The sequence below is a fragment of the Mastigoproctus giganteus genome, chromosome 4 (assembly GCF_048544385.1).
Source record: "Mastigoproctus giganteus isolate SK-2022 chromosome 4, ASM4854438v1, whole genome shotgun sequence".
Taxonomy (NCBI): domain Eukaryota; kingdom Metazoa; phylum Arthropoda; class Arachnida; order Uropygi; family Thelyphonidae; genus Mastigoproctus; species Mastigoproctus giganteus.
In genome coordinates, this window is record NC_143578.1 from 80,979,199 (window position 1) to 80,999,837 (window position 20,639).

Genomic DNA, 20,639 nt, shown 5'->3' on the forward strand with positions numbered 1-20,639 from the left:
TGGAAAGAGACCTAAAAACTGTGTTGAATAATGATGTAAAGATAGTGAACCACATTAAATGTAAGCCACTTAATAGGAGAGTGTTTAAGTTACTTTGCAAAGAAATGGGCAGTGAACATACATCACTGCTGCATCATACAGAAACAATGTGGCTTTCTAGGGGAAAGTTCTTGTTAGAGTTTTTGAACTTTGTTTGGAAATTTCTTTTTTCATTGATCACCCATTTTATCTTTCTCACTGTTTGGTAAATACATCTTGGCTGCAGAAATTGGTATGCAGACATTCTTACAAGGATTAATGAACTAAATCTCTCATATCAAGGAAAAAATTACGTTAAAAAGACATAACTGCATCATTTCAACATAAACTTGAATTTTGGAAAAGGCATATAGAAAAAAAAAAAAAAAAAGTATGGATGCTTTCCAACTCTAAATGACTTTTTGATAGAAACATTATTTAGCCTGGAAGAGACTATTTATGGTAGCATCGTCCAACATTAGGTGGTTTGAAACAGGCATTTCAGAAATTCTTCCCATCTTCTACCGATGACACTACCTGGGTTGAAATCCATTGTGTTTTAGAGAAACAAAAGCCGAGAATTAGGGTTGAATTTGAAAGTGTCTGCAATTCTGCCCAGACACGATAGGAGGGAGTATATGATGAGAGCCTTGTCGATCAATTCGGCCCTGGAAAGATTGTGCAAGGCTCAAGGGGTAGAATTTTTTTCAGCCTGGACTGTACTTGTTAACAGGAGAGATTGCTTCTACAGGGATGGGATACACTTAAATAGAAAGGGTGCAAGAATATTTGCTGATGCTATCGAAGCAATGTTAGGTGGGTCGGAAAACTGCTAGCTTGGGGGGAGACAAAGACCAATAGATTGACAGTAGCCACTGGCAGAGGTGAAAGAGATTCTTGCACTGCTTCTATTAGAATGAGCAGAAGCCTGAAAAACAAGATGCATGGTATTTCAGAGACTGCTGGGAGCCATTGCGGTACAAGTAAACACATGGGTTGTGTTAGGGTAGCTAAGAATAGAAACAGGTGTATGTATACTTGCGTGTACACCAATGCTAGGAGCTTAGTAAATAAATTTGATGAATTGAGGTATTGCTCAAAACATCAAAGGCAGATATTGTTGGGATATCAGAGACGTGGTGTCACACAGATATAAGGGATGCAGAACTGCAATTTGGGGAGTACAACGTCTACAGAAAGGATAGACAGGATAGGAAGGGGGGAGGGGTTATGCTATTAGTTAAGAAACACATAAAAACCAAGAAAGTGAAGCCAGTCGACATCGCTGGACAGTGCAGTGTTGAGTCAGTTTGGTGTGACATAAACATTGGGAGATCAAAATTGAGAGTAGGATTGTGCTATAGGCCTAATGACTCTGATGAGTATAATAAAGAACTGTACAGGGAAATAGAGTGGGCCAGTAAATCAGAGAGTCTTATAATGGGAGATTTTAATTTCCCAGATATTGACTAGAATTTGGGGGCTGGTTACTCACACACTAGCAGGGCTTTTGTGGATTTATTGGATGATTGTTTTCTACATCAGCATGTTCGGGAGGCAACTAGAGGGAGTAATACTCTTGATTTCATTATCAGCAGTGATTCTTCATGCATTAAGAATCTGCAGATAAATGAACCACTAGGTGGCAGTGATCACAGTGTGCTGAAGTGGGATTTACTCAAAGAGGTAACTACCATTAGGGGTAAAGGGAAGGGTTATTGCTTCCGTAAAGGCGACTACGATGGACTGAGACAGTATTTAAATTCTATACAGTGGGACCAACTGATGATGTTACCAACAGCAAATTCAAAATGGGAAGCATTCAAAGAACTTATCTTGGAAGCTACAAGGCTTTACATACCAACTAAGAAATATTGTTCAAGGTTTAGGCCTAAAGGTTGTCAGATGAACTAATGAGACATGTGGCAGAGAAGAAAAATGCATGGGATACTTACAAATTAACACATGACACAGAAGCCTATGATAGATACAAGTTGATATGCAACCAAGTTACAAAGGAGGTTAGGCAGGCGAAGGCAGATTACGAGAAATCCTTGGCAAGGGATGCAAAGAAAAACAGCAAAGAGTTCTTTACTTATGTAAACTCTAGAAAGAAGGGGATGAATCAGATTGGTCCACTTGATATTGATGGGTCAACTGTTGATGATCCTGCTCAGGTAGCTAACAAACTAAATGAATATTTTGCATCGACATTCACACATGAGTTATTCAGCGAGGGGAATGCCAGGAGGTGTATTCAACTCTAGCAGTAAGCTACAGAATCTTGAAATAACTGGGAGTAAAGTGGAGGAGAAACTGTTGAAGATAAACACAAGAAAGGCACCCGGGGTGGATGGGATCTATCCAGTTATATTAAAGGAGGCAGCAAAGGAAGTAAGCAAACCCTTAGCCATAATTATGAGAGCTTCCTTGGACTCAGGGGAGGTACCCATAGACTGGAAATGTGCAAATGTGACCCCATTCACAAAGGAGGATCAAAGGCTGACACAAGTAATTATAGACTTGTGAGCTTAACTTCTGTTCCAGGAAAATTAATGGAGGCACTGGTTAAAGAAGCACTGCAGGATCATTTAGACAAGACTTCAGTTATAGCTCAGACACAGCATGGTTTTGTTAAGGGGAAGTCTTGCCTGACCAATTTGATTGGATACTATGATGCAGTCACAAAAGAACTGGATGCAGGGAATAACTTTGATATTATATACTTGGATCTTAGAAAGGCTTTTGATACTGTTGCACATGGAAGACTGCTACACAAATTGGAGCAGTGTGACACTGGAGGCAAATTGCTGCTATGGATAAAGGGGTGGTTGAGGGGGAGAAGACAGAGTGGTAATCAATGGACACTGCTCATCGTGGACTAATGTTATTAGTGGAGTCCCTCAGGGCTCAGTGTTGGGTCCATTATTGTTTTCTGTATTTATAAATGATATTGATGATGGTATATCAAGCTTAATGTCCAAGTTTGCAGACGATACAAAGGTTGGCAGGGTTGTCAAGGACACTACTGACACTATGCTGCTGCAACAGGATCTGGAAAGGTTGAGTAGATGGACTGAGGTGGCAAATGAAGTTTAACATTGACAAATGTAAAGTACTACACATGGGAAACAGCAACCCCAGAGCAACGTATAAACTCTGTGGTACTACACTGACAGTGGTAGAGAATGAAAGGGAACTGGGGGTGGTTGTGCAGGCAGATATGAAGTTCTCTGAGCAGTGCAGACGGGCTGCAAGAGTAGCTCATGGAGTATTGTCAATGATATACAGGAATTTTTCCAGCAGGGATAAGGAGGTGATTATTCCATTGTATAAAGTAACGGTCAGGCCACACCTAGAGTACTGTATACAGGTCTGGAGGCCTCATTTCAAGAAGGATGTAGAGCTGCTGGAACGAGTACAGAAAAGGGCAACAAGATTAGTGAATGGAACAAAGGGGTGCTCTTACGAAGAAAGGCTTAAGTTTTGCAAATTACAGTGTCTGGAGACTAGGCACCAGCGAGGTGATCTGATAGAGGTGTATAAACCTTGAATGGTTTAAGCATGCTCAATGCTGATGGGATTCTTCCTCTAGCTCAGAAAAATCACCTGAGAGGGCATAAATTCAAATTGAGGAAAGACAGATGTAGGATAGACGTGCGGAAATTTGCCTTTAGCCAGCGGGTGGTTGGTTGGTGGAACAGACTTCCATCCCTTGTCGTGGAAGTTGATAGCCTAAATAAATTTAAGGCTCAGCTGGACAGGTATTTTGAACGAACAGGAAGGGTGAAGTGGAAGTTTTTTTTTTTTTTTTTTTTCCTGGCTGATGCTGCATAAGCTTGCTTTCTTGCATCATATGCCTATGCTAATGCTAAACTGGATGGCATGTCTGTGCAAAATTACAAGTGTTTGATAAGTATTACATCTGATACTAGCTTAAAACAGAAATTCAGTGTGCTTACTCTGGTCAAATTCTGGTGCAGTTTTCTTCAAGAAAATCAACAAGTGTCTAAATTTGCATTGCTCAAGCTTCTGTTTCCTACAACTTATCTGTGCAAAGCTGGATTTTCAAGGTATGCAGCAACAAAATCTACATATTGTTACAGACTATGTTGCACCAGCCATGAGAATTTGGTTGTCTACAAAACTCCCAACCTTGTAAGATGAAGAAACAATACCATTTTTCACACTAGTAGCCAATGAAGTATGAGCGAATGTATATTTGAGTATTCAAATAATGACAGTTTATTTAGTTATTTTTTTGTCAGTCTGAAAAAGGTAGATGGTAAACATATAATAAATTAGTTCTGAGATATAAATTTTTAATTTTGGATACCTATCATCCGGACACACTATATTTAAGTGAGCAAAGATGTGAGGATCAGTGGTCATTTTTCGAAACCAAAAGGGTTCGGCAAGCAAGAAAGTTTGGGAAACACTGGACTACAGCACAAAACCTAAACAGAAAAGTAAACCATACTAAAAAACAGTATAATAAATCTATGAGAATTCACCTGTATGGTGTATCCTAGAATTCATTTCCCAAAAGTACACGTTACCCACCTTAAATTTAAAAATAACACCTAACCACATTTATAAAGAGTGCTTAAAATTTCACAAATTACAATCAATACATTCAATAAGAGGCAACTGTAATTAATATTGATCATACCTGAACAGTATCAAGGACCACACCAGCAGCAACCGTTCCAAATCCAGCAATGAGAAATGGAATGAACACTTGAAAAGCTATGGTTTTTAGAGATTCGTCAGAATATGAATCTTCTTTTTCATCAAGCTCATCAACCCTGTCTTCATCTAGGGTTAGCACAATATCACTATGGTCTTTCTCAGATAGTTCTGTTGTATCCTCTTTAATACTGTCCTCATAAACTTCATTTACAGCACCTGTAAGAAATGTTCCATTAGCTGCCTTTCCTGGAATTGTGCCATTTGATACTGTATCAGTTTCAGGACTATTCAGGCACATATCTTCTGGGCCATTGACAGTTAGTGCCAACAGTTCAGACTGCTCACTGTCTCCACCAGGGAGAGCTGATGTAGATAGTTCGTTTTCCTTCATGGCATGTGTTACCATTTTATAAAGAGATTTGAAATGACAATGCACAGAACTACCTCTAAAAAAAAGAAACTTTACAATTCTTTACATATCCAACCTATAAAAGAAAAAAACAAACTTTTAAAATAGTCTCAAGCAGAACATAATTCTTGTAACAATTTACACAAGGAAAAAATGAAAATACCTGCTCTCTGAGGGTAGCTACAATACTTTATGTAAAGTAAATATTTTTAACAGCACTACCATGACACATAATACAGGTAAAACTATCAATCTAATAATAACAAGAAAAATTAATAAGCATGGACAATTACCATGGTAGCTGATGTTAATCCATCTATTTCAATTTAAATGTAGGTGTGTGGCAAAATTGCTAGTGATTTACAATTAAACACAAGTTAACAATTTGGAAAAAATAGTAAATATTTCAGAATTCTTAATCGCAACTGCTTGAGTATCCACATATTTAAAAATTGCAAAGAATGTGCCTGAAGCCCAGTTATCTTAAGTCCTATATGTCAAAACGTAAATCCAAAAGAAATTTGTAAGTTCCCATTAGATACTGAAGCTGAATGATTTTTTTTTTTTTTTTTTTTTTTTATTTATTACAAAATTCTGATTCACTTCATGAGTAGTCACAGTCTGCTGGTAGCCACATAAAAATCATACAAGAAATCATTATTTTAAAGATGATTTTTCTCCTTTCAATAGATTTTTCAAATTTAAGAAACTATGGCAAAAATTTACCTAGGAAAGCACTACAAGTTACTCTCTTAAAACAAATAGAACTTGAGTATAAAATAGCAGAAAGAGAGAGAGATAGAAAGAGGGTGGGAACCCATCCTCATGCAACAGGTGAACCCTCCATTAGGTATACATATATCTGATAATTAAAATAAATATGATATTTAAAATAAACATCAGCCAGTAGTACAGCAAAAATGCAGAGTGAAACGAAACGCGTAATAATATAAAATAAACAAACAGAGAAGGGAAAGTACAGATAATAGGACAAAAAGTAGTCAATAATCCCCTGTATAATTTAGTCATTAAACCCAATTAATAAAAACAATGTAAATTTAAAATAATGCCAATTATATATAATTTAGCGGTACCCCCCCCCCTTGAAGGTACCAGTTCCAAAAGACGTGAAATATCACGTCTTTTGGGACTGGGATAGATCAACCAATCCTCTGCATTGGTTGATCTATCGGAGAATGGGAGGGTGGTTTGGTTCTTCGATATTTCCACCTTTGTGATGATTTGTATGACGATTGAAATGCAGCGATTCCATGACCATTATTGGCCTCGTGGTCCTCTGTCGATATGGGGCATAATGGTCAGTCCATTTTGATATTTTAGTTTTTGTAGTTTCTTTAACCCCTTTTTGGTGATATTTCACGTCTTTTGGAACTGGTACCTTCAAGGGGGGTACCGCTAAATTATATATAATTGGCATTATTTTAAATTGACATCGTTTTTATTAATTGGGTTTAATGACTAAATTATACAGGGGATTATAGACTACTTTTTGTCTTATTATCTCTACTTTCCCTTCTCTGTTTATTTTATATTATTATGCGTTTCGTTTCGCTCTGCATTTTTGCCATACTACTGGCTGATGTTTTTTATTTTAATTTTTATTTTAAATATTTTAAATAAATATTTAAATATTTTAAATAAATTTTTATTTTAAATATCATATTTATTTTAATTATCAGATATAATTAGGCTTCATGTGGAGGATGTGCATTTGCTGCCTCTAACGATAGCTTCATATTCATATTTATTTCTTTTGCTTAACTTTTACATCACATTATATATATACCTAATGGATATACATGACAATCCAATTTTAAGATTATAATGCATTCATGTGAAATACATGTTCTTTTGTGATTTCTAAATTATAGTTTTGCCTAATCAACTTGTTTCTTTCTCAAAAGGAAAGTTTCTCTCCATTTTCCTTATACAAAGGTGATACATACAGTAAAATGTATCACCTTTGTATAAGGTGACTACAAATAACAACACTATATTAAATATATATTTTAATTAATGCCAGCACAATAGGAAGGGCATACACAAACATAAATACACAGAAGAACAAAAAAAAAAAAAAAAATTAAAACAACCAATTTATATGGCCACCAATTTTGGTCCTGTCCTTGGAAGATAATGCCTTTAATTGCTGCACGGTGTTCTGAAAGTCTAACAAGTCCTCACATCGTTTTCATTTGAGGTGGACTTTAATTTCCAGGAACAGAAAAAAAGTCACACACACGGTGCCAGATCTGACCAATAAGGCAGGTGCTCCAATGTTGTGACCTTGCTTTTCATTAAAACTCTCACTGCAACAGAGGAATGACAGCATATTGTTATGATGCAAGAACCATTTGTCAACCCATAAATTTGGCCATGCCTTCCGAATTTTTTCAAGATGGCTTCCTAAAATCTTAATGTAGAGTGTTTGATTAACAGTGATTTCACAGAGAAAATTCATGATGAACAACACCACAACAATCAAAGAAACCAACAAGCATGGACTTGATCTTTGATCGAGATGTCTTGCTTTCTTTAAATGGGGAGAAAAGGGAGTCTGTCACTGCTTGGTTTGTGGATCATACTGAAAGACTCATCTTGTGTTATCACTGAATCCCAAAAGTTGGGAGTTTCACTAATTTTTTCCAACTTTTCACTGCAAACTCTTGGCACGTGAACTGTTCTGCAATTAGTCAAATGCTCTTCCATCTGTCTTGGATGAGCATTCAACAATCTCTCAAATTTTTTCAACTTCATCTGCTATTAAAGTTGGTCTTTCTGTCTTCTTGTCATTACTGACACCTTCCCGTCCCTTTCTGAACCATTTGTGCCATTCACACACACGTGGCTGACTCCGTTTTCATCGCATACACTTTCCGTAATATTTCCAAAGTTTCTGCACAGTGTTTACAAAAGTTTCAATAAAATTTTAATAACAATTCTTTGCTCTAAATTATGATAACTCATTTTTCTGCCAAAGGGCAAAAAGATTAATTCACTTAAAGAAGCACAGTTCAATCAAAATTTAACCGATTGCAACAAAACAAAAACTGATCTGTACAGGGGAAAAAAAGCTACAGCACTATATGAATGCTGAAGTATGCAGTAGTAAGGCACTGGTAAACAACAATTCTCATTTTATTTTAGTCGCACCTTGTATTACTAAATATACTGTCCTTTTAAGAATCCTCACAAAACATAATCAGAGAGTGCTAAATCCGAGGAGCACAGTGGCCATTCAATGGAACCCATCCAAACCAACAAGGAACTTTTCTTCTAAGAATTTGTGGACAATTTTTGCACTGAGCTGGTACACCCCACATTTAAAAAAAATAATAATAAATAAATAAATGAAATAATAATTCTGAAAACTGTCTTTTAGCAGTCCCAGGTAGCTTTCTCCTGTCATAATTCCCTCAAAGAATCAGTCCGAGAACTTTTCCTGTTAAAAACTACAGCCAAGGAAGTAGGCAAAATGTTGTCTAGCAAGGAACATTTAAATACTTCTTAGAGAATAAATGGAGCTCATTAAGAGTAATAAACACGTATGGCAGTGGTTTTCTACCTTTTTTTTCAATAATGGCACCCATACTCAATTTTCTGAGAATAATAGATCCAATTCACTGTGTGCGTGTGTGCGTGTGTAGGCACTCCCCGGCTTACGTAATAATCTGACTAAAGGAAATTCAACTTTATGTAAGCTTTTGCAGGACAGTGCAAACTTAAACAAATCGTGGAAAAGTATTTTGCATCCCGTAGGAATAAATGGAGGTATCGAGAAAATATCATAATGTGAACCCATTAACAATAAAAGACAGGTTGCTACAATGGATAAAGGGATGGTTCACTGGGAAATGACAGAGTGGTAAGAAATGGACACTGCTCTATGTGGACTAATGTTATTAGTGGAGTCCCCAGAGTTCGGTGTCGGGCCCATTGTTGTTTTCTGTATTCATCAATGATATTGATGAAGGTATATCAGGCTTATTGTCCAAGTTTGCACACAATACGAAGGTTGGTAGGGTTGTTAATGACAGTATGCTACTGCAACAAGATCTGGAAAAGTTGAGCAGATGGGCTGTGAGGTGGCAACTATAGTTTAACATTAACAAATGCAAAGTGCTACATGAGGATAGCTGTAACCATAAACTAACATACCAACTGTGCAGTACTACACTCGAGGTGGTGGAGAATAACTTCATATCAGACTGCACAATTACCTCGGGTAATTGTGCACTCAGATATGAAGTTTTCTGAGCAGTGCAAACAGGCATAAAGAGTAGCTCATGGGGTCTCGTCAATGATATATAGAAATTTTGCTAGCAGGGATAAGAAGGTGATTATTCCCTTGTATAAGGCAGTGCTCAAGCCACACCTTGAGTACTGCATACAGGTCTGGAGGCCTCATTTTAGGAAATGTATAGCTTTTGGAAGAAGTACAGAAAAGGGAAACAAGATTAGTGAGTGGAACAAAGGGTTGCTCTTACCAAGAAAGGCTTAAATTCTGAAAATTGCAGTCTGGAGAGGCACCTGCAAGGTGATCTGATTGAGATGTATACAGCATTGAATGGTTTGAGCAAGCTTAATGCATATGGGATTCTTCCTCTTGCTCAGATTCTCCACCTGAAGGTGCATAAATTCAAATTGAGGAAAGACAGTTGTAGAATAGATGTGCAGAAATTTGCCTTTAGCCAGCGGGTGGTTGATTACTAGAACACTTCCATCTGTCTTTGTGGAAGTTGACAGCTTAAGTAAATTCAACGCTGAGCTAGACAAACCTTTGGAGTGGATGGATGGGTGAAACAGGAAGGTTTTATTTCCCTTTCGCCTGATGCTATATAAGCTTGCTTTCTTGCCTCATATGCCCCTACTAATGCTAATATGCCACCATCTTTGCTTATCCTGTACCATGATACAGGACAAGTGCTGATGCTATTTGTCTAAAGTTTCAGGTTACTTTATCTTCTCTAACTACTTCAATAAACATCTACCTTACCCTGGTTGTTTTTGAAAGAGTTGTTTTCACAGAGTAAAGATGGTAACAGAAAATCCAAGATTCTCTCCATATGCTTTTTTCCTCTTTTTTTTTTTTATTATGAAAACCCCAAGCACAAGTACCATTCATGGGTTGAAGGTTGAGAAGATGAACGGAGATACTAACTGACACTAGACTTAATTTCTTTAGATAGCAGTTTTCAGGAAATACACATTAAGGAAGATTGAAATTTGAAGATTGGAAATTTCTTACACTTAATGGTCTTTTAAATTAGAAAATGAAATAAAATAAGACTGATATTTCTATTTTATGTTGAAAACTTTTTTTTTTTTTGCAATTTTTTTGCTGAATTATTTATTTTTTTGAAAATAAGATGTCAAAAACACACACGTTTTAAAATTTTTAATTAAAACTTAAAAGAACATGCAGTAAGTACTGGAATCTGTTCCCACATCTGGGGTGGTGCCCCCAAAACCTCTCTCAGGCTTCTTGATTCCATTCAGAAGAGGGCAGTTAGGTTAATTAATGATTCATCTCTAACAGAGTCTCTCCACTCGCTTTCTCATAGACTCACTGTTTCTGATGCATGCCTCTTCTACAGATATTTCCATGGGCACTGTTCTTCTGAATTAGCTTCCATAATTCCCGCTCTCTCCTTCAAAACAGTCAGAACACGTGCCGCCACCAGCCAACATCCATTTACTGTCCAACTTCAAACCCACAGAACCAACTTTTCATCTTCCTCATTTATTCATTCAACTGCTGTTTTCTGGAACAACCTTCCTTCATACGTATTTCCTGAAAATTACAATCTACAGAAGTTCAAGTGCAATGTCAACAAATATCATCTTTCGTCTTCTCAACCTCCAACCCAAGCACGGTACTAAGTACTATAGGTTCTAATACTTCTCGTGTTTGGGGTTCACATAAAAAAAAAAAAAAAAAAAGAAAAGAAAATATAAAATATAGGCATTGTTTAAGAACAATTAAAAAAAAATTCAAAAATTAAAAAAGACAGTTCGACGCCCATCAGGTGACACCGCCACTGTTTTTGCTACATTTTAAAGGCCACCACTTAACCCAAAATGCAGGGGTTAAGATGGATGCAGAGAATAATGACATCCCATTGCTGGCTATCACAGAAACCAACAGATATAGTGCTTATATAAAACTACAATTCATGCCACCCACAGCCAATAAAAATAAGATTACTTAAGTCTTACATCCTATGAGCCATCCAAACCTGACCTTAAACAACAAATTCCTTCTCCACATCATTAAGAAAGCAGTAGTCCTCGAGGTTGTCACAGACATTCTCTCTCAGGTATGCCAGACAAGCTGTACTTGCTATCTGGGAGTCTAAAACACTGATGGAACTGATATTGGGGTGACATTCAAGTCAAGCGGACCCAATTTTGGCAAAGTCCAGACGGTCTGTGACAGACAAATCCTCTGCTTGAACCTTCACAACGGTGGGATTGTTAGTAATCCTGGGTATAACCTCCATGCACAAGGACACTGTTGGGTGACCACTCAGGTGTGAACCAATGTAGGCAGGGTCAAGGTGTGGTGCCCACACCACACCTTGTCATGTTATGTCAAGGATCTGGGTATATTTGGGTCCTTGAGGTTGTCACAGACCTTTCTCTCAGATATGCCAGACAAGCTGTACTTGCTACCTGGGAGTCTAAAACGCTGATGGAACTGATATTCGGGTGACACTGGACCCAATTTCGGTGAAGTACGGACGGTCTGTGGCAGCCAAATCCTCTGCTTGCATCTTCACAATGGTGGGACTGTTAGTAATCCTGGGTATAACCTCCATGCACAAGTACATGGTGGGTGACAACCCAGGTGTGAACCAACATAAGCAGGGGTCGAGGTGTGGCACCCACACCACATGGAGGAACGCCGCCCCCTCTATGTTACCAGGCAGTACTAGGTGGTAGATGACTCATCAACCGGTGAAATCCCACCACTTTGCTTATTGGAGGCTTGAAGTGGTGAACCCATGTTTAGTCTCTGGAGCTAAGTTCCAGTCAACCCTTCCCTATCTCTTCCATCATGCAGTATGATTGATGACTTTTGAGGTTATGATGAACGTCGTGGAGAGATCCAATATTCCTTACATTTCGAGGGTACAGCTCTAACACTGTGTTCGCAGGCCGGCCACTAGTAAGTACACTGGACCGAACCTATTGGTTAACTCTCTAGGAGGCTTCCGGATCAGCTAGTGTATAATCTTGCTACCTCTACTCTGCCAGATAAATGACTGGAGGAAGTCCGAGTAGTGTGTATGCGGGGAGCATTGTCAAGGTCACGTTATGTCAAGGAACTGGGTATATTCTTACCACGTGTACACCATATCCAAAAATTTCATTACTTCACACAGCATGTCACTTTTTCTTACTATTGAATACACCATGAATTGTCAAACTAATACAGCAAGCTGATCTGCAAAATGAAATAAACCTAATTCATTTCACAAATATACATGGTCTCAATTCTAATCTCAACGATATCCATCTCCACTTGCAGTCTGCCAAACCCCATGTACTTTTTCTGACAGAATCTCAGTTATCGGTTGATTCAACTACTGCTCATCTCAGATGCCCAAATTATTCGCTGTATGAGTCCTTTCGCCTCAAAGGTGGTACTTGTGCATATGTCCGTTCTGATATTCCCTGTCAGAGACTTGGCAATTTGTAATCTCCTCTCTTTGATGTTCTCTGGCTTAAAATCTCTTACCTTATTGTGTCAAATTCATCTGTTGTCTCTACCGTTCTCCCAACTCCACTAATCACTTGGAGCTCTGACTTCCTCTCTTTGCAACTTGACTTTACCCAGTCCAACTTTCCTAACAGTGAGGTAATTTTCCTTGGTGATTTTAATGTTCACAACTCCAGCTGGCTTCTGTTTTCTAGTCACACCGATCCAGCAGGTCGAGATGCTGAGGCTTTTGCAATTACTAATGACCTAGCACAGATTGTTCATTTACCTATAAGAATACCGGACAATCCAAATCATACAGCCAATACGCTTGATCATTTTCTCATAAACAACTCTTCTAAGTACACAGTCGAAGTGAGAGGCCCTTTAGGCACTTCAGATCACAACTTGGTGATTGTCTCTTCTCCAATGGAACCTTTATCTCATGGCTATTCCCAACCTCGTGCTGTTTGGCATTACAAGAATGCAAAATGGGATGACCTGCGAGACTTTATTCTTCTTTTCCTTGGTCGGATTACTGTTTCAAAACTTCTGATGTCAACGTTTGCTCAGATTGTGTCGGTGAAATTATTCTTGCAGGAATGGAATCCTTTATCCCACACTCCACTTTAAAATCTCATCCTTCATCTAAACCTTGGTTTTCCAATAAATGTGCTAAGGCTGTTCAAGAGAAGAACATTCCATATCGTAATTGGCTTTTTTCTAATTCTTCAGTTTCATTTTCTGCCTACACCAAAGTTCGCAACAATTGTAAAGCAGTTGTTAATCAGTCCAAACTAGAGTTTGAACAGGCTAAGAGTAGAAAACTTGCTTCTTGCCCTAACGGTAGCCGCACATTCTGGTCTCTTGCCAAAGCTATTGGCTGCAACTTTTGCTCATCTCTGCTCCCACCTCTGTCCAAACTAGATGGTTCTGTTGTCACTTCAGCCAAGGATAAAGTTGACCTGCATCCCATTTTTCTTTCAGCTCATGTATTAATGATCTTGGTAAAACACCTCCCACCATTCCCAACATGCTCCATTTAATGCCTCCTGTGGTCTTCCGTCAAAAGGATATCGGAAGGATTTTGACGAAAAGAAAGCTCGAGGCCCTGATGGTATTTCTCCACTTGTTCTCAAAACATGTGCTCCTGAACTTACTCCTATTCTTTGCCGCCTTTTTTCACTTTTCTTATTCCAAAGGTGTTTCTCCTTCTGCTTGGAAATTTACTCATATCCAGCCAGTTTCTAAAAAGGATGACAAATCCCTCCCATCCAATTATCGTCCCATTGCAATTACTTCTACTCTTTCTAAAGTAATGGAGAAATCAATTAACCACCAACTCTTAAACTACCTAGAAACCTTCCGTCTGATAAACGATTACCAGTATGGATTGATTCAGTCAGTGTCGATCCGCTGGTGATATTCTGGCTTATGTTACCCATTTATGGACTAATTCAATGGAAAGTTTCAATGAAACGCAAGTAGTTGCTCTTGACATCTCAAAGGCTATTGATCGTGTTTGACATAAAGGTCTTCTAAACAAGATTCCATCTTATGGGTTGTCAACTGCTTTTAGTAATTGGTTATCCAGTTTTCTCTCTGATTGCTCACTGAGGGTGATGGTAGACGGCTCTCTGTCTTCTAACTTCTCCACTAATGCTGGTGTCCCCCAAGATTCAGTTCTTTCCCCACTCTTTTCCTCTTGTATATTAATGACCTTTTTCCATTGACTGGAAATCCCATCCATAGTTTTGCCAATGACAGCACAATTTATTTATTTTTGTTACACAGAGCATTAAAACTATGATAAATGAATTAGCTTTCGGCTGGGTGGCAGCCTTCATCAGATTAAAATACTTTGAATGGCAGTTAGAATAGAGATGCACTGCCAGGATGGTGCGTGAGACACGTGGTTAATTGTTTGTTGATGTTTGTGGTTGTGACGTATGGTGGTGACGTGGCCAGCGTTTGTCCATGGACAGAATTACTGTTTCTGTGATGGGGTTAAGTTGACAACCACTGTTCCTGTTCAACGAGGTATCCGAGCATTTTATACTTAACGATTCCAACCAGGTGCGCCTTAGGTAATGGTGGGACTTGTCTACAACCACGACATCACGGTGTGGGTCGATGTCGTGGTGGGTTGTCCAGGCATGCTCGGCAATAGCTGAGTGTTCTACATCCGCCAAACGGATCGCCCTTTTATGTTCTGAGAGGCGTTTCTCGAGACGACGACCAGTCTCTCCAAAGTAGCAGCTCGTGCAGTCACGGCAAGAGATGCGATAGACCACACCACTCTGTAGAAGGGTGGGGACAGGTGTTTTTATGTTGGAAAGGAGAGAACGCAGTTTCTTGCCTGGGAGTTGGATGCACTTTACCCCATGCGATCTTAGGATTCTACCGATCTGCTGTGACAGGTTGGGGTAGTATGGGATGAATGCCCTCGTGTAAGACTCGTCACTGTTGGTCGTCACGTTGTCGCGTGCTTGTAGATCCCATCTGTTAAGGACATCGATGGGGTAGCCACACCTCGTAAGGTCTACTTTGACTCTGGTGATCTCTTTGCGCCTTTCATCTGCAGAGCTGGAGTGTGTCCAGGCGCGAGTTAGCAAGGTTCGGGCGGTTGAGAGGAGGTGGCCCCGTGTGTGTGCTGACTGGAAGTTGGTAAATTGGCCAGCACACATAGGCTTACGATAAACTGTCGTCTTTAAGCATGTGTCTTCGCGCCGGACAAGTGTATCTAGGTATGGTATAGAGTTGTTCGACTCCAGCTGGCCAATTTACCAACTTCCAGTCAGCACACACACGGGGCCACCTCCTCTCAACCGCCCAAACCTTGCTAACTCGCGCCTGGACACACTCCAGCTCTGCAGATGAAAGGCGCAAAGAGATCACCAGAGTCAAAGTAGACCTTACGAGGTGTGGCTACCCCATCGATGTCCTTAACAGATGTGATCTACAAGCACGCGACAACGTGACGACCAACAGTGACGAGTCTTCCACGAGGGCATTCATCCCATACTACCCCAACCTGTCACAGCAGATCGGTAGAATCCTAAGATCGCATGGGGTAAAGTGCATCCAACTCCCAGGCAAGAAACTGCGTTCTCTCCTTTCCAACATAAAAACACCTGTCCCCACCCTTCTACAGAGTGGTGTGGTCTATCGCATCTCTTGCCGTGACTGCACGAGCTGCTACTTTGGAGAGAATGGTCGTCGTCTCGAGAAACGCCTCTCAGAACATAAAAGGGCGATCCGTTTGGCAGATGTAGAACACTCAGCTATTGCCGAGCATGCCTGGACAACCCACCACGACATCGACCCACACCGCGATGTCGTGGTTGTAGACAAGTCCCACCATTACCTAAGGCGCACCTGGTTGGAATCGTTAAGTATAAAATGCTCGGATACCTCGTTGAACAGGAACAGTGGTTGTCAACTTAACCCCATCACAGAAACAGTAATTCTGTCCATGGACAAACACTGGCCACGTCACCACCATACGTCACAGCCACAAACATCAACAAACAATTAACCACGTGTCTCACGCACCATCCTGGCAGTGCATCTCTATTCTAACTGCCATTCAAAGTATTTTAATCTGATGAAGGCTGCCACCCAGCCAAAAGCTAATTCATTTATCATAGTTTTAATGCTCTGTGTAACAAAAATAAATAAATTATGAATCCAGAGCACGCAGGCGTGTTTTATTATGCAATGATAGCACATTGCATTCCACTTTCCATTTTGAGAAACCTTGTCCTGCTCAATCAGCTTCAACTTCTCAAAAATCTTCTACCAATTCCTTAAATGCAGATCTTCAGGTAATTCTCCAGTGGGGCAAAGACACCTTAGTTGATTACAACCCTTCTAAAACTCAGTCTTATCTTATATCTCGTAAAAAGGATTCTTCTGCTCCTATGCTTATCTTTAGTGACCTCTGATTTCTAGACAAATTGATATATCTCTTTTGGGGATTACCCTGACTTCTAATCTCTCTTGGCACAAGCACATTACAAATATTGCTTCCTCTGCATCTAAAAAACTTGGTTTTCTCTTTCGCTCTCAGCGTTACTTTTCTTCCAAACAGTTGCTCACTCTGTATAAATCGCAAATCCACCCTGCCATGGAATATTGTTCCCACATCTGGGATGGTGCCCCCAAAACCTCTCTCAGGCTTCTTGATTCCATTCAGAAGAGGGCAGTTAGGTTAATTAATGACTCATCTCTAACAGAGTCTCTCCACTCGCTTTCTCATAGACGTACTGTTTCTGCTGCATGCCTCTTCTACAGATACTTCCATGGGCACTGTTCTTCTGAATTGGCTTTTATAATTCCCACTCTCTCTGTTTCAAAACAGTCCAAACACATGCTGCCACCAGCCAACATCCATTTACTGTCCAACTTCAAACCCACAGAACCAAATTTTCATCTTCCTCATTTATTCATTCAACTGCTGTTTTCTGGAACAACCTTCCTTCATACATATTTCCTGAAAATTACAATCTACAGAAGTTCAAGTCCAATGTCAACAAATATCTTCTTTCATCTTCTCAACCTCCAACCCAAGCACTGTACTAAATACTATAGGATCTAATACCTCTCGTGTTTGGGGTTCACATAAAAAAATATATATATATATCATCATCATCATCAGCCATTTTCAATCCACTGCAGGATGAAGGCCTCTCCAGCAACTTTCCAGTTCCTTCTGTTTTGAGCACTGGCCATCCATTTACTACTCAAAAACTCATGAATTTCATCTATCCATCTCCACCTTTGTCTTCCAGGTTTTCTTCTAGCTCCTCTTGGGTACCATTCTGTTATTTTCTTAGTCCATCTGTCATCATGTCTTCAAGCTATGTGTCCTGCCCAAGACCATTTTAGTTCTTTAGTTTTGATAAGAATGTCCTTTACTTGAGTTTGCTGCCTAATCCATGTGTTTCTCTTCTTATCTAACAGTCTGATTCCCAATATAATTCGTTCCATTCTTCGCTGTGTAGTTCTTAGCTTCTCTTCCATTCTTTTGGTGAGTGCCCAAGTTTCACTTCCATAAGTCATGGTGGGGAGTATACATTGATTCATTATTTTACATTTCAGACAAACTGGGATATTGCTCTTCAGTATGTGACTATATTTCCTGAACATTATCCATCCAAAATTTATTCTTCTCTTGACCTCCAGCCATTTATCATTATTACAGCTAATAACTTGTCCCAGATAAGTATATGACTTCACCTTTTCAATTACTGCTCCTTCAATAATTATTTCCCTTTCCGTGGCATACTTGTTCATCATTACTTTTGTTTTAGCCATATTCATCTTTAGTCCAAAATCCTTACTAACTGTGCATAACTGATTAAGATTTTCCTCTAATTCTTTGGGATCGTGGCTTATGACCACAATGTCATCTGCAAATTGTAAATGGTTTAGGTACTCTCCGTTCACATTGACTCCTTTCTGCGACCAGTCTAATCTTCTGAAAGCTTCCTCAAGGGCAGCAGTAAACAGCTTCGGAGATGTGTCTCCTTGTCGAACTCCTTTCTCGATTTTAAATTTGCTACTGTCTTTGTCTAGTCTAATAAAGGATGTAGCACTCTCATATATTTTCTTCAAAATCATAATATATGGAGTATCGATGCCTTGTCTTTCCAGTGCCCGAAACATTGCCTTATGCTGTATGGAGTCAAATGCCTTTTCATAATCCACAAATGCCAGGCATAATGGTGTTTTATATTCATTTGCTTTCTCCATTAGCTGTGATATTACGTGAAGGTGATCCATAGTTGAGAATCCTGTCCTAAAGCCAGCTTGCTCTTTCGGTTGATTCTCATCAAGTATTCTTTCTAATCTGTTAGTAATGACCCTTGTGAACAACTTGTAGATATGGGATAACAAGCTAATTGGTCTATAATTTCCAATTTCTGATTTATCTCCTTTCTTATGCAGCAAAACTATGATTGCATTATTCCACTGCTTAGACATCACACCTTTTCTAATGCACTTTGTGAAGAGCCTTGCCAGTTTTTGTGTTATGTCTCTTCCTCCCAATTTTAACAACTCTACAGTAACTTCATCTTCCCCCGGGGCTTTCCGATTCTTCATTTTCTTCAATGCATGTTCTACCTCATCGGGAAGAATATTGGGTATGTCGTATGTGTTGCTACTTTGCAATCCATCTTCCCCACTGCTGGTATCATTCCCTCGCTCCTTGTATAATTCTCTATAGTAGTCTTCTGCTATTTGAATTATGCCTTCTCTGCTGTTTATAAGTACACCATCGCTATTCTTCAGTTTCAGTATCATTTGTCTTTCTGTATTACTGCTTCTGGCTGCTGATTTAAATCCTTTGTTTTCCCTTAATGCTTGTTCTACTTTTCTTGTGTTAAATCTTCTTATGTCCTCTCTGAGTCTCTTTCTAATGGCTTTGCATAACTCAGTATACTCACTTTTCTCCCTGTCAGTGTTTTTCTTGCTCTTCATTTGTCGTCTTTGGTTCATCATGGCAAGTGTTTCTTGACTAATTTTTTCTTCTTTGGATTTCTGTTTCCCTATAGGTTTCTTGGGCTTTATCATATATATATATATATATATATATACACACACACACACACACACACACACACACACACACACACACACACACACACACACACACACACACACACACACACACACATTTCTCATCATGTGAACGCCACATCAAAAAATTTCATTACTTCATACAGGAAGTAATTCTCTTACTATTGAATACACCATGAATTGTCAAAACTAATAGAGTAAGCTTATCTGCAAAAAGCTCTAAACCTACCAAACACTTCCTAATTCATTTCACAAATATACGTGGTCTCAATTCTAATCTTTTTTCTTCTTTTCCTTGGTCGGATTACTGTTTCAAAACTTCTGATGTCAACTTTTGCTCAGATCGTGTCAGTGCAATTGTTCTCATAGGAATGGAATCCACACTCCACTTTAAAAGTTCGTCCTTTATCTAAACCTTGGTTTTCCAATAAATGTGCTAAGGCTGTTCAAGAGAAGAACACTGCATATCGTAATTGGCTTGTTTCTAATATTTCAATTTCATTTTCTGCCTACACCAAAGCTCGCAACAATTGTAAAGCAGTTATTAATCAGTCCAAACTACATTTTGAACAAGCTAAGAGTAGAAAACTTGCTTCTTGCCCTAATGGTAGCCTAGCATTCTGGTCTCTTGCCAAAGTTATTGGCTGCAACTTTTGCCCATCTCTGCTCCCACCTGTCAAAACCAGATGGTTCTGTTGTCACTTCGGCCAAGGATAAAGCTGACCTGCTAGCATCCCATTTTTCTTCCAACTCACAAATTAATTATCTTGGTAAAATGCCTCCCACCATTCCTAGCACACTCCATTCAATGCCTCCTGTGGTCGTCCGTCAAAAGCATGTCAGAAGGATTTTGACAAATCTTGATGCTAAGAAAGCTCCAGGTCCTGATGGTATTTCTCAACTTCTCAAAACCTGTACTCCTGAACTTACTGCTGTTCTTTGCCACCTTTTTTCACTTTCTCATTCCAAATGTATTTTTCCTTTTGCTTGGAAATTCTCATATCCAGCCAGTTCCTAAAAAGGCTGACAAATCCCACCCATCGCAATTACGGCTACTCTTTTCAATGCTTCCATCTGATCAACAATCGCCAGTATGGATTCTGTCAGTGTCGATCCACTGGTGATATTCTGGCTTATGTTACCCATTTATGGACAAATCCAATGGAAAAGTTCAGTGAAACAAGCAGTTTCTCTTGACATCTCAAAGGC

The 20,639-nt window shown here is 39.2% G+C and overlaps 1 protein-coding gene across 2 annotated transcripts in view; it reads right to left on the minus strand.

Moving 5' to 3' along the window:
• LOC150086866 (solute carrier family 41 member 1-like) overlaps nt 1-20,639 on the minus strand; it is a 202,263-nt gene that overhangs the window by 113,792 nt on the left and 67,832 nt on the right. For both annotated transcript variants that reach the window (XM_090372784.1, XM_090372783.1), the window contains exon 3: nt 4,691-5,195. In XM_090372784.1, the coding sequence (XP_090228910.1) occupies nt 4,691-5,116 (426 nt within the window). In that variant the 5' untranslated portion in view covers nt 5,117-5,195. The remainder of the gene's footprint in view (nt 1-4,690; nt 5,196-20,639) is intronic.